This window comes from Trifolium pratense, linkage group LG1, assembly GCF_020283565.1.
Source record: "Trifolium pratense cultivar HEN17-A07 linkage group LG1, ARS_RC_1.1, whole genome shotgun sequence".
NCBI lineage: Eukaryota > Viridiplantae > Streptophyta > Magnoliopsida > Fabales > Fabaceae > Trifolium > Trifolium pratense.
The window spans coordinates 42,478,087-42,491,021 of NC_060059.1; the positions used below are offsets into that span (position 1 = coordinate 42,478,087).

The window sequence follows — 12,935 nt, forward strand, 5'->3', positions numbered from 1 at the left end:
GCCCGCCATATTTGCATCCAAAATCTGTTTTTATAATGTGCACGATATATAGGTTAATAATCATAGTTAATAAAAAGTAAAATAATATAAAAATTTAATAATGGACATTAATGATCTTGTTGGACTTACCAAGACGGATTTGCTTGTAATGCTTTGATCAAAATAAATGGTTTGATCAATAGCGGTACTTCGACTATGAAAATGAGGTATATTCGAAGTCTCAAAAATTGCTTGACCATTTTTTATGGTAAAAAGGTTTTGACCATAGTATGCAATTTCAATTTCAATGTGTTCTTCTTCCATTGAATAATATTTTTTCAATTTATTCCAACCTTTAGTTAATAAAGGATGAGAATAGTCTCCATTGAACATTATTTTATGAAGTGAAATAAGATTCACTAATGATAAGATACAATATTCATTTTTTGTACAATTGTGAAAATGAGAAGACAACATGAAAGAGTAAGTAAATTAAGTTTGTCTTTTACTAATAATGTTGCTTGTCTCAAACAAAATGGAAGTGAATAAAATCTGACACAAAGTTGGTAATTTGTCAGTTTTTTTTTTAAAAAAAAATAAACTACATTATTTCAAAAGAAAAAATAGAAACATGTCAAAGAATAAATAAACCTTTTAGTTTAATAGATATGAAATATATGTTTCAGACTAAAGTATATAAATACATATATTACTTAGTTGGATAAGTTTGAAGAACAGATTGGAGGTTTTGGTTTCTTTGTGCATTGTTTCTTGTTATCTATAACATCTTTTCTCTTTTGTCTTGAGTTTTTGTTTTGATCCATCTGTTGTTGTTAAGTTGCTATGACATTTAAAGTTTGTTTTAGTAAAACAGTCTAGTGTTTATTATAAGGACAAGACAATCCAAACTGAATTATGTTTAAGTGTGTTTTCAAAAATTAAAATTTGAAATTTGAATTTGGGAATGATATTCAAACTTTTAAAAGTGGTGGGAAAAATTAAGGTTTGAATTTCAAATTATGAAAAACGAAGGACAATTGAAATTTGGTAACAAATAAACAAATGAAAAGAGAACACAAATGATGATAAGTCTACATTGCAGGTTGTCTTGGGAGTTGGTTTTCATTGTTTACTTGTATAATACACTAAGTTGTTGAGTTCATTAAATACACATCACTTTCATTCACCTATATTTAACTATTATGGTACAAAAGCAAGTCAAGAGCTATGGTATAGGTTGTATAGTAAACCTGCTATGCACAGCTTGTGAAAGTAAGTTTGTAATATATTAGTTTATATTTGCTGGTTATTATCCAGTTTTTGTTCCATTCGATGCATACTTTCCATCAACAATAAATCAATATAGGTGAGAGTTGATGGTTGTACATGGATGTAAGAAAATCAGAAAGCCACCAAAATTGATTAACAATGAAAACCTCTTAATTAAGGAAACATAAGTACGGAATTGTCATTAAACATGAAAAAAGATTCTGCTAAAGTAGCCTACTAACTTGCATAAAACACATAATCTTAATTACATGTTTTGATTACTAAAACACATTTACTAAACAAATTTTGGATCAAGACACGTAGATTTACTGACTAACCCTATCAACATCAACTCTATTACTCTTTTCAAGATCAAAGAAAGTGAGCTTGACAATATCTCCATTGGAGAAACAGTTTTCGAGGCAGAATTGTTGCCAAGCATCTACTTCATACCTTGTGACTTAGTTTGGACCTCTTGACCTGATGATTTGAGACATAATTGGCTCAACTACTGGTCCTTCAAGCACCAAGTAATCATGATAAGAAATAATGTATTCAGCTAGCTGTTGGTTTAGAAACTGAAACAAAAAAATTTGAGTTTAGTGAAGAATGAATGTAAATTAATGTGCAAGTTAAGCTAATAAGAATAATACTCAACTAATTGTCTTGTGCTATTAGGGTCATTTGAAATAACAATCTCAAAAGTTAAAGGATGCTTTGGTTTTGTAGATATAGAGTGAAATGATGGAAATTCATTTGTTGATGATTCCTTAGTTAGATTAAGAACCAAATGAAACATGTTGTCACCATAATAGATTAAACCAAGAAGATGATACTGCAACTCAAAAGTTTCACAAATCTCTTGCCATCCAGTTGTTAGTCGAGGTTGATTAACATCGCGATTCCAAGTAACCAAATGCATGTAATTGCAGCCATAAATTTGTCACTGATCATCTAACTCGTCAGAGTATTTGTGTGCAAACACAAAGGATCGATTTCACCATAAGGCTGTAACATGTTAGGATGCATAAATATAAGCATGAGAATTCAATAAACTATGGTTAAAAATATTTCAACAAAAGGTAAAACCATGAAGGTTGAACTTACATCTTTGACATGAATTGTATACATAATGGTTTTTTGCATTCTTCTACGAAGAATGGTATTCAGATCCTCATAATATGTTGGCATGATGAAATGAAAGTGAAGTTTATAATGAGATAGATGTAAATGTTATAAGTTGGTAAAATTCCAATAAGTATGCAAGATTCAATTAAAACTTCTAACAAACATGGAGTACCTGTGGTAGTTGGACAATTTTCCTCAGAGGCATGATCTCAGAATTGTGCATGAATATTTGTTGCGGTATGTACTGCGAACTTTCATATGATTGTCTCATCATTTGTGATGGAGTTTCAGCAAAACGATCAACTATATACCGCTTTCAATACCGGCAAGTAAGCTTATAATTTAACATGTGTAAATAGTTAGTTCAAGAGATGTGTATAAATATATAAATTTGAAGTAACAACAAAATAAAGACATTTTCTTGAACTGAACAATTTCTGGAACTTCTTCATTGATGAAAAACTTAGTGGTACTCCATGTGTTTGAAATTGTCAAGGGCCATTTTCCTTAGTATACGACAATGAGTGACAAATTGTTATATAGAACATAAGGTGCAGGATACCCAATGTCTCGAAGAGTAAGGCTAACTTGAACTTTCTTATTTCCAACAATAGCCTGTGAATAACCAATTCAATAACATCTGAATACAAATACATAATTTAGTTAAATGATATTTTTTTATTGTGAGATGTAAATGCAAGACAACATTAAAAAATACCATATAAAAAATCTTCACGAAATTCAAGAATGGTGATTTCACTAAAAGGTTTCAACTTTGTGACTGGATCAGCAATTTGATGAACATTGACATCTTTAACTAAAGTTCCACCATTGAACCTCAGTCTGGTCATCATTTTTGGTTATCTGAAAATTTTGCATTGTGTAAGTGTTGTTCACAGTTATAAGAATCTATTTTCAAATTTATGATGTAGCTCGTTAGAAATGAACACGGATATGCCATCTCCCTGAAATTCAAAGATAAGCAGATTTGATAGTTTGTTGTACAACTCATTTGGTACAATTTTATTCTTTTTTGTAACAAACATATATCTTAAGATTTTTAGACTTGAACGCGAACACATTTTTCGATTGAACAAAAATAGAGCTTTGATGACGTTAGTCATTACATGGAAATAAAGACCATTTTCAAGTATTTTTAGAGGTTTTTGACCTAAATCATGAAGAATGAAACATTGATTTGAAGCTACATGCGAAGAAAGATAGCAAATGAAAATTGGTGAATTGTATAGTATTTTTACGCCTAAAACGGAATTATTTCCGCCTGGGGCGGAAATTTCACTGAAGAACCAAGATTGCTCACTGTTTTGCCGTTTCAGGCGGAAAAAGCTGTGCCTGAAACGTAATTCTTTACGCCTGAGGCGGAAATTCTGTGCCTCAGGCGGAAAACGTTACTTTTGATCATTTTTATAAAAAGGAAACATCAGATCTGGATCATGATCGAATTGGAAACACTGAGAACAGCATTTGGAGCGATTTTGGAGGATCAAGAGCGACCAAGCAAGGATTCAAGTGTGGAAACACATCAAGATTCTTCTTGTAATTATGCTTTCTTTCATTTTATTTGATGTAATTTCTGAATTTGCAATGTCTAGCTAAATTCTCATGATTGGTCCTTAGGTGATTCTAATTACTTTTGATCTTGAACTATGTGATTGTCATATGAAATGATTAATGAATTACGAAGTTAGTTTCTATTGATTGTTCTTTGTGCTTAATGCTTTGTATGAATTCGCGACTTATATGATGATTGCAATGATTTGTTTTACTATGACGATAGGAATAACTCATCGATCTAGGAACGATTGATCAATTAATTTTCACTTAAGAAATTTTGGATTGTTAATTGAGATTAAAAGATTAAAGGTTGTAAACCTCAATTGATCATAGATTACCTAAGACATTAGGAATCGATGATCAAGGGAGAGGATTATGTTACCAAGACATTGGGCATAATCATTTTTGATTTAATCTAATCATGAAACTAATTTGAATAATTCGTTATCATACATGGCGTTACCAAGAGAAATAGTAATTAGATGACCCAAAAAGGACCAATCGCTTTTCTTACATCAATCTAAACACCAAAGAAATTCTAAAGTTTTAAAATTTAAACTTGAAACCAAACAAGAACCCCCTTTTTACAATTTATGTCAATTTACATGAGTATGTTTTCAATTTACAATTGATTTACAACAATCCCTGCGGAGAGAACGATTTTATTATACTACTTGACGACTATTTAGTACACTTGCTAAATTTCTATCAAGTTTTTGGCGCCGTTGCCGGGGATTGTTGATTAAATCAACAAGGCAATTGAGTCATACTTTTACATTTTATTGTTTTATTGATTAAGTTTTTGTTTATTTTAATTATAAATATATAAAAAAAAAAAAAAATTTATATAAGTTCTGAATTTTATTTTCATTTTCATTCTTGTGTAGTGCAGTTGCTTCTTAAGGTATTTTCTGGTTGTTTATGCAAGGTAGGAGAGTAGCAAGAGAACTTGTCTTTGATCCTGAAATAGAGAAAACAGCTAAAGCAAACAGGAAAGCAGTTCGGTTAGCCCGAGAGGCTGCCCGGTTAGCAGGTGTTGCACAAGAAAGTAGTGAAGAAGCGGTTTCTAGTCCAAACACATCGGACAACGAAGCCAACATCATGGCTGAAAATCCACCACCACCTCCACCAGTTGTGCCTGAGAGGATGTTAGGTGACTATGGGCAAAGAAACAATGGAGAGCTTGCCAATCTGGGTTTCCAACCGAGAAATCATGTGTCATTTGATATCAAGAATTCAGTGCTCAGCGCCCTCAAAGAGAATCAATACTCAGGGGCAGAAACACAATGTCCAAATCTCCACCTGGAGCATTTCTACGAAGCTTGTGACTATACAGACCCACCAGGAGTATCTGAATCAGATAAAAGATTAAGGCTTTTCAAGTACTCGTTAACTGGAAGAGCTAAAGACTGGCTGGACACAATACCACCTAACACCATCAATACTTGGCAAGAGCTAGAGATGAAGTTCATGGATAGGTACTTCCCAATTCACAAGTATCTTGAAAGAAGAGCTGACATTACAAGTTTTGAGCAAGGAGACTCTGAAACATTGTATGATGCCTGGGAAAGATTCAAACTGAGCCTGAAGAAGTGTCCTAAGCATGGGCTTGATAGTCATACTCAAATGCAACATTTCACACAAGGATTGAGAGCTCAAACTAGAATGTTTCTAGATGCATCGGCAGGTGGATCTTTGAAAAATAAAAATCAAACTCAAGCTAGAGAGTTGGTGGAATCCATGGCTCAAAATGAGTACAGAGTTGAAAATGATCGTGGTGCAAAGAAGAAGGCAGGCATGATAGAGCTTGATACTCAAACTGCTCTTTTGGCCCAATCTACATTGATGAATTCTCAAATGGCAGCTGTGTTGAAACACCTCACTAGCACTCCTAATGCCCAAATGCCAGTCATGGCAGCTAATGAAGTGAAATGTGACTTTTGTGGACAAGGGCATGCTAATGGCCAATGTTTTCCTGAAGGGTCAGAAGAGGCAAAGTACCTAGCCAACTTCAAAAGGAACAACCCAAAGTATGATCCATATTCAAACACTTATAACCCAGGTTGGAGAGATCATCCAAACTTTGGTTGGGGAGGAAATCAAAACTCAAATCAATCTCAACAACAATCTTCTTCACAAAACTCTCAACAAAGGAGACCTTCTCAATTAGAGGATACACTTACTCAATTCATAAAGGTTACTCAAGGGAACTTCGAAGCTATGAAGGTTAGCCAAGATCAAATGAAAACCAACCAAGATATTGCCAACAAGAATCATGAAGCTTCAATTAAGAACTTGGAAACTCAAGTTGGGCAATTGTCAAGGCAATTCGCGGCTACTCAAAATAATGGTTTTGAAGGTTCTACAAAGGATAATCCGAGGAATGAAAGTTGCAAGGCGATTAATTTGAGAAATAGAGTGGTTCCTTCACCTGAGATTGTAACGAAGAAAAAGAGTGAGTCTAGTGTTGAGGGAGTGAAAGAAAAAAATAATGTTGAGGGAGAAGTTGAAAATGAGAATGAGGGAGAAGTTGAGAATGAGTTGGAGAAAATGATTGAGATTGAGAAAGAGGAGTTAGTTGAAGATGAGAAAGAGAAAAAAATTGAAAAAGAGAATGATGAGAAGTTAGTTGAAAAGAGAGGCAAGGGTGTAGAGGAGAAAGAAAATTCTGTCCATGCTAAATTGCCATATCCGCGCAAGAAGAAGGCAAAGGCTAATGATCACCAACAATTCAAAAAGTTTATGAAGATGCTTCATGATCTCCAAATTAACATTCCTTTTGCTGAAGTGTTGGAACAGATGCCTGTTTATGCCAAATTCATGAAAGAACTTATGACAAAGAAGCGGAAACCTCTTGACGATGATACAGTGGAGATGACAGAGGAATGTAGTGCCATAATCCAAAAGAAACTTCCTCAAAAGAAGAAGGATCCTGGAAGCTTTACAATACCATGTTCAATAGGTAACATCTCCGTTGGTCGAGCTCTATGTGATTTAGGAGCTAGCATCAACCTAATGCCATTGTCAATGATGAAGAAGATACCCGGAGCTGTTGCAAAACCCACAAAGATGCAGCTCTCTTTAGCTGATCGTTCTATTGTACATCCTTACGGAGTACTTCATGATGTGTTGGTAAGAGTTGCGGAGTTTGTTTTTCCGGCGGATTTCGTCATCCTTGATATGGAAGATGATGCAGATGTAGAACCGTTGTTGTTGGGTAGACCATTCTTAGCTACCGGAAGAGCATTGATTGATGTTGAGATGGGAGAACTTATGTTGAGAACACATGGGGAACAAGTCATGTTTAACGTGTTCAAAGCTATGAAACACCATGATGATGAGCCACAATGTTACAAGGTTGATGTGATTGAAGAAGTGGTAGAAGATGTCTTAGTGGAAGAAACACCATCCTTACCTTTAGAAAGAGTAATTGTTAATTCCATCGATGATTTGGAAGAGGAATGGGACAAGGAGATTGAAATTTGTCTCCGTCAACTTGAATCATGTAAAGAAGAAGAAGCACAAAAAGATTTTGAAAATGTGTATGCTGTGGAAGAGAAAGTTAGTGGTAAGGAGGACTTAAAAGTTACTATTCCGGAGTTGAAAGAGCTCCCCCCTCACTTAAAATATGTTTTCTTAGGAGAAGATGCTTCACAACCGGCAATCATAAGCAGCAGGTTGAGTTCTTTGGAAGCAGAGAAGCTAACTAGAGTCTTGCGAGAAAATAAAGAAGCCATGGGTTGGAGCATCTCTGATTTGAAAGGGATTAGTCCCGGATTCTGTATGCATAAAATAAAAATGGAAGATGAATACAAACCTGTGGTGCAACCTCAAAGAAGACTAAATCCAACCATGAAAGAAGTGGTGAAGAAAGAGGTTCTTAAACTTCTAGAAGCTGGTATGATTTATCCAATCTCGGATAGTGCGTGGGTTAGTCCTGTCCATGTGGTCCCGAAAAAAGGTGGTATGACAGTTGTGAGAAACGAAAAAAATGAACTGATACCCACTCGCACCGTCACTGGGTGGCGGATGTGTATAGACTACAGGCGGTTGAACTCGGCAACAAGAAAAGATCACTTCCCTCTTCCATTCATGGACCAAATGTTGGAAAGGCTTGCAGGGCAGGCCTATTATTGCTTTTTGGATGGATATTCTGGGTACAATCAGATTGTGGTAGACCCAGAGGATCAGGAGAAAACAGCTTTTACTTGTCCTTTTGGAGTGTTTGCTTACCGGAAGATGCCTTTCGGGTTGTGCAACGCACCGGCCACATTCCAGCGGTGTATGCTATCTATTTTTGCTGATATGATGGAGGACACAATCGAGGTATTTATGGATGATTTTTCTGTGTTTGGTAAGTCTTTTGATAAATGTTTAGCCAATTTGAATGCCGTATTGAAGAGATGCATAAGTACCAATTTAGTTTTAAATTGGGAAAAATGTCATTTTATGGTTAAAGAAGGTATTGTGCTTGGACACAAAATCTCTTCAAAGGGCATTCAAGTTGACCAAGCAAAGATAGAGGTTATTAAGGAATTGCCCCCTCCCGTTAATGTTAAGGGAGTGAGAAGTTTCTTGGGTCATGCCGGTTTCTATCGGCGTTTCATCAAAGACTTTTCGAAAATAGCTAAGCCCTTAAGTAACCTCCTTGTGAAGGAAAATGAATTTAAATTAGATGATGAATGTTTGAATGCTTTTGTTGTGATTAAAGAAAAGTTGGTCACCGCGCCCATAATCGTTGCACCTAATTGGGATCTCCCTTTTGAATTAATGTGTGATGCAAGTGATTATGCGGTTGGAGCGGTGCTTGGCCAACGTCATGCGAAATTTTTCCATGCTATATATTATGCAAGCAAGGTTTTGAATGAAAACCAAATCAATTACACAACTACTGAAAAAGAGTTGCTTGCAATAGTGTTTGCTTTGGAAAAATTTCGCTCTTATCTAATTGGATCGAAAGTTGTTGTTTTTTCAGATCACTCGGCACTTAAGTACCTCCTCACAAAAGGCGACTCAAAGCCTAGACTCTTGAGGTGGGTACTACTTTTGCAGGAATTTGATTTGGAGATAAAAGACAAGAAAGGTGTGGAGAATGTGGTCGCGGACCATTTGTCAAGGTTAGAAAATCCAATGGTGACCACAAAAGAGAAGTGCATTAACGAAGAGTTCCCGGATGAAAAATTGCTGATGGTTTCTAAAAGGCCTTGGTTTGCTGACATGGCTAATTTCAAAGCAGGAAATGAAATTCCGGAGGACTATTCCTATCAGCAAAAGAAGAAATTCTTTAGAGATGCTAACTTCTATTTTTGGGATGATCCATACCTATTTAAGGTGGGGCAAGATGGTTTGATCCGTAGATGTGTTGATGAAGAAGAGGCGCAAAGTATAATGTGGCACTGCCACAGTTCTCCATATGGTGGTCATCACAGTGGTCCACGAACAGCAGCAAAGGTGCTTCAAAGTGGTTTCTTTTGGCCGACACTGTTTGCAGATTGTGTAGAATTTGCTAGAAGATGTGATAATTGCCAGAGGACCGGCAATGTTTCAAAGCGGGATGAGATGCCTCTAAACCAAATGCTCGAAGTAGAACCTTTTGATTGTTGGGGGATTGATTTCATGGGACCTTTTCCATCTTCACGGTCTAACCTTCATATATTGGTGTGTGTAGATTATGTTACAAAATGGGTGGAAGCTATTCCTTGCCAAGCAAATGACTCTCATACCGTGGTCAAGTTTCTTAAAGAAAATATTTTTACTCGGTTTGGGGTTCCTAGAATTCTCATTAGTGATGGAGGCAAACATTTTTGTAACAAATACTTGGAGAATGTCTTGGAGAAATACAATGTTAAGCACAAGGTGGCCACTCCATACCATCCTCAGACAAGTGGACAAGTTGAAGTATCTAACCGGCAATTGAAACAAATTCTGGAGAAAACGGTTTCTACTTCAAGAAAAGACTGGTCAATGAAGCTTAATGATACACTTTGGGCTTATAGAACCGCGTTCAAGACACACTTGGGGTTCTCTCCGTACCAACTAGTTTATGGCAAAGCATGTCACCTACCGGTTGAGCTAGAACACAAGGCATATTGGGCTGTGAAATTTTTAAATTTTGATGCAGGTCTTGCGGGTGAGAAAAGATTGCTTAAGCTGAATGAACTTGAAGAATGGCGGATGCAAGCATATGAAAATGCTGTGATTTTTAAAGCAAGAACAAAGAAGTATCACGATAAAGGGCTGGTAAGAAAGGAGTTTAAGAAAGGACAGCAAGTCTTGTTGTTCAATTCTCGTTTAAGGTTATTCCCGGGTAAGCTGATGTCTCGGTGGTCTGGTCCGTTTGTCATTAAGGAAGTTTTTCCACACGGGGCTGTGGAAATTTCTACACCAGGAGAGGAGGAGAAATCTTTCAAAGTAAATGGACAAAGACTCAAGTTTTATAAGGGAGGAGATTTTAATCGCCACAAGGTGGCAGTACTTTTCGAAGACCCTTGAGATTTCGAGACCGTCAAGCTAATGACGCTAAAAGTAGCGCTGCTTGGGAGGCAACCCAAGGTTTTATTTAACCGTAATAGTTTTTCTTTTGATTTTTTGTGTTTTGCAGGTCAAATTGAAAAAAAGAGGAGTGTGAAAAGTGTACAACCAGGAAATTACGTTTGGGGCGGAAAAAATGGAGCCTGGGGCGTAAAAAAAATTCTGGAAAATGTGGGTTGTTCTCTGTGTGCCGTTTGGGGCGTAAGAAGTGCCGTTTGGGGCGGAAAAGTTTGAAGAAAAAAACATTGCTCTCTGTTTTGCCGTTTGGGGCGGAAATGTTGGTGTTTGGGGCGTAAAAAAATACTGAAGAAAGTGGCTGTCATTTATTTTTCCGTTTGAGGCGGAAGGGTTTCCGCCTGGGGCGTAAAAAAGTCTGAAAAATGTTGGTTGCCCTCTGTTTTGCCGTTTGGGGCGTAAAATGTGCCGTTTGGGGCGGAAAAGTCACGTTTTAGGCGGAGAAACACATGAAACCCTCATTCTTTCTCTCAAACTTCATCTTCTTCAACAAACCTTATCCTTTCTCTCAAACTTCATCTCCTTCCTCACACAAATTCTCCATTAACCACCATCCAAACCTTCAAACCCAACACAAATCCTTCATTAAAACAACAACCACAACAAATTCACCCATTATCTTTCATCAATTTCATCCTAAATTCTCAAACCCCTCTTGAACCTAAACCTCCCAAATCCTTCAAACTCCATTAAAACAACAACCTCTCTCACACCCATAACACCAAACCCACGAAATTTCTTCCATCCAACTCTATTCTTCAAAACCCATCATTAACAACAACCAATTCTTCAAATTTTTCCAAAACCCAAAATCAAAAACCCTTCAAAACCCTACACGAAAATTCACCCAAAAACACCATAAATCTTCATCTTTTCCATCACTCACCCATAACCCATCACCCTTCTCAATCTTTACCTTTCACACCATGAAGAACATATTCAAAAAATCCTCAAAAGATAAAGAAGTTGAAGTTGGGTCTTCAAAATCAAGGTCAAAAGTGGTGAAGAAAAGGAGAGTAGTCCGAACTCCTACACCGTCACCTTCGCCTTCTCCTCCACCATCACCGCCTAGAGAGCAATCACCACCTCCTCCAACGCCGGTTGTGACTGAAATTCCTCGGTCACGTTTTGTTCGTCCAACGGCCTACAATCGGTACCAGACTCTCAAAAGTAAGGACTTCAAACCTGAAAAGCGTCTCACGGATGAAGTGCTAGCATTGCCCTTAATTGAAGCAGAATTCCGCAACAGGCATTGGTATGAGTTTAATTTCTGTCTTCGGTCTGGAAATCGTACTTTAGCATTAGAATTTTTGAGTAATGCATGGCGAGTGAAAAATTCGTCACCACGGATTGCTAAAGTACGCGGGGTAGATGTAGACTACTCCCCGGAAACTATAAATAGGATATTTCATTTTAATGTTCCTGAATTCTGTGTTCTGAATCATCGACGTGAGAATAGGGCAACCATGGCATCAGATAAGCGTGAGGCTCTAAAATCTCAGCTGACTGTACCCGGAAGTGTGTGGGTGAGACCATCCAGACAGCTCCCACCCCAGCGGTTTAAAACCGCTCATTTGTTAGATTTTCCACGGGTTTGGGCTGAATTTTGGATAAATAACGTGGAGCCAAGTGGGAACAATTCTGAGATTCCTATGGATGTAGGGCTAGCACTTCAAGCTATTCTGTTAGGTGAAGACATAGATTTGGGCAAAATTCTGAGTGATGATTTGTCTGCAATGATCCAGAAAGATCCCGGGTCATATAGTCTAACACATCTCTGTTTGATCACTAAACTGTGTCTGGATCAAAATGTTGCTACTTTTGATGATGATCAAATGGAAGAGCCTAGAAAAGTCACTACGGCTTTTATGAGAGATGTGAGAAGAAAAACTTTCGGGAAGACATTCATTCCATTTGCTGATGTGGATGATGTAATGGATTACACGATTGAGGGAGGAGGTGAAGAAAGGGAGGAGAATGTTGAAAATATGATGCCCCATGACATACCACAAGGTCCGGAGATGGAGGGTTTTCCAGCTCCGCAATTTGATGTGAATGTTCTTGCTGACATGGTGTGGAAAATGGACATGAGCACCCAACAGGGCATTGATATGGCGGACCACTATGACACTTCATCCGCTTTATGGCAAGCATCCATGCGTTACCGGGAGCAAGTCCCGGCATATTTCTATCCGAGATATCCAACAATGCATGATTTTGATGAAGCTCACAATCAAAGAGTTAGGAGCATGGCGGCCACACATGAAATGAACCGTGCTACCTACATTCGCCAAAGGAGGGCAGCTGGCCTACCAGATGAAGGAGGGTCCTCATCAATGCAATTTCCTGGAAATCTGCCTCGTTTTGATCATGATCACAACATGCCCGAGCAGGATTGAGGTTTTGTGCCATTCACCTTTACTGTCCTTCTCCTCTAT

The 12,935-nt window shown here is 37.3% G+C and overlaps 1 protein-coding gene and 1 long non-coding RNA gene across 2 annotated transcripts; one reads left to right on the top strand and one right to left on the bottom strand.

Annotated features, from left to right (window-relative positions):
- Nucleotides 1-1,351: 1,351 nt before the first annotated feature.
- Nucleotides 1,352-3,475, bottom strand: LOC123887087. Its single transcript, XR_006801342.1, has 5 exons — nt 3,095-3,475; nt 2,792-2,991; nt 2,356-2,710; nt 1,907-2,256; nt 1,352-1,826 (listed from the first exon to the last, which is right to left on the bottom strand). It is a non-coding gene; the product is annotated as an uncharacterized LOC123887087 (long non-coding RNA).
- A 1,397-nt stretch (nt 3,476-4,872) lies between these two features.
- LOC123894415 lies at nt 4,873-8,686 on the top strand. Its single transcript, XM_045944418.1, has 2 exons — nt 4,873-8,601; nt 8,663-8,686. Exons 1-2 carry the CDS (start codon nt 4,873-4,875, stop codon nt 8,684-8,686), a joined length of 3,753 nt encoding a protein of 1,250 aa, XP_045800374.1.
- The last annotated feature ends 4,249 nt before the right edge of the window (nt 8,687-12,935 follow it).

Excerpts from the sequence above, each read along its gene's own strand:
- LOC123894415 (XM_045944418.1), top strand. The coding sequence starts at position 4,873 with ATGCAAGGTAGGAGAGTAGCAAGAGAACTTGTCTTTGATCCTGAAATA. Across the intron at positions 8,602-8,662 it reads AGCCCTTAAGTAACCTCCTT|AAAAGTTGGTCACCGCGCCC; the intron begins GTGAAGGAAAAT and ends TTGTGATTAAAG.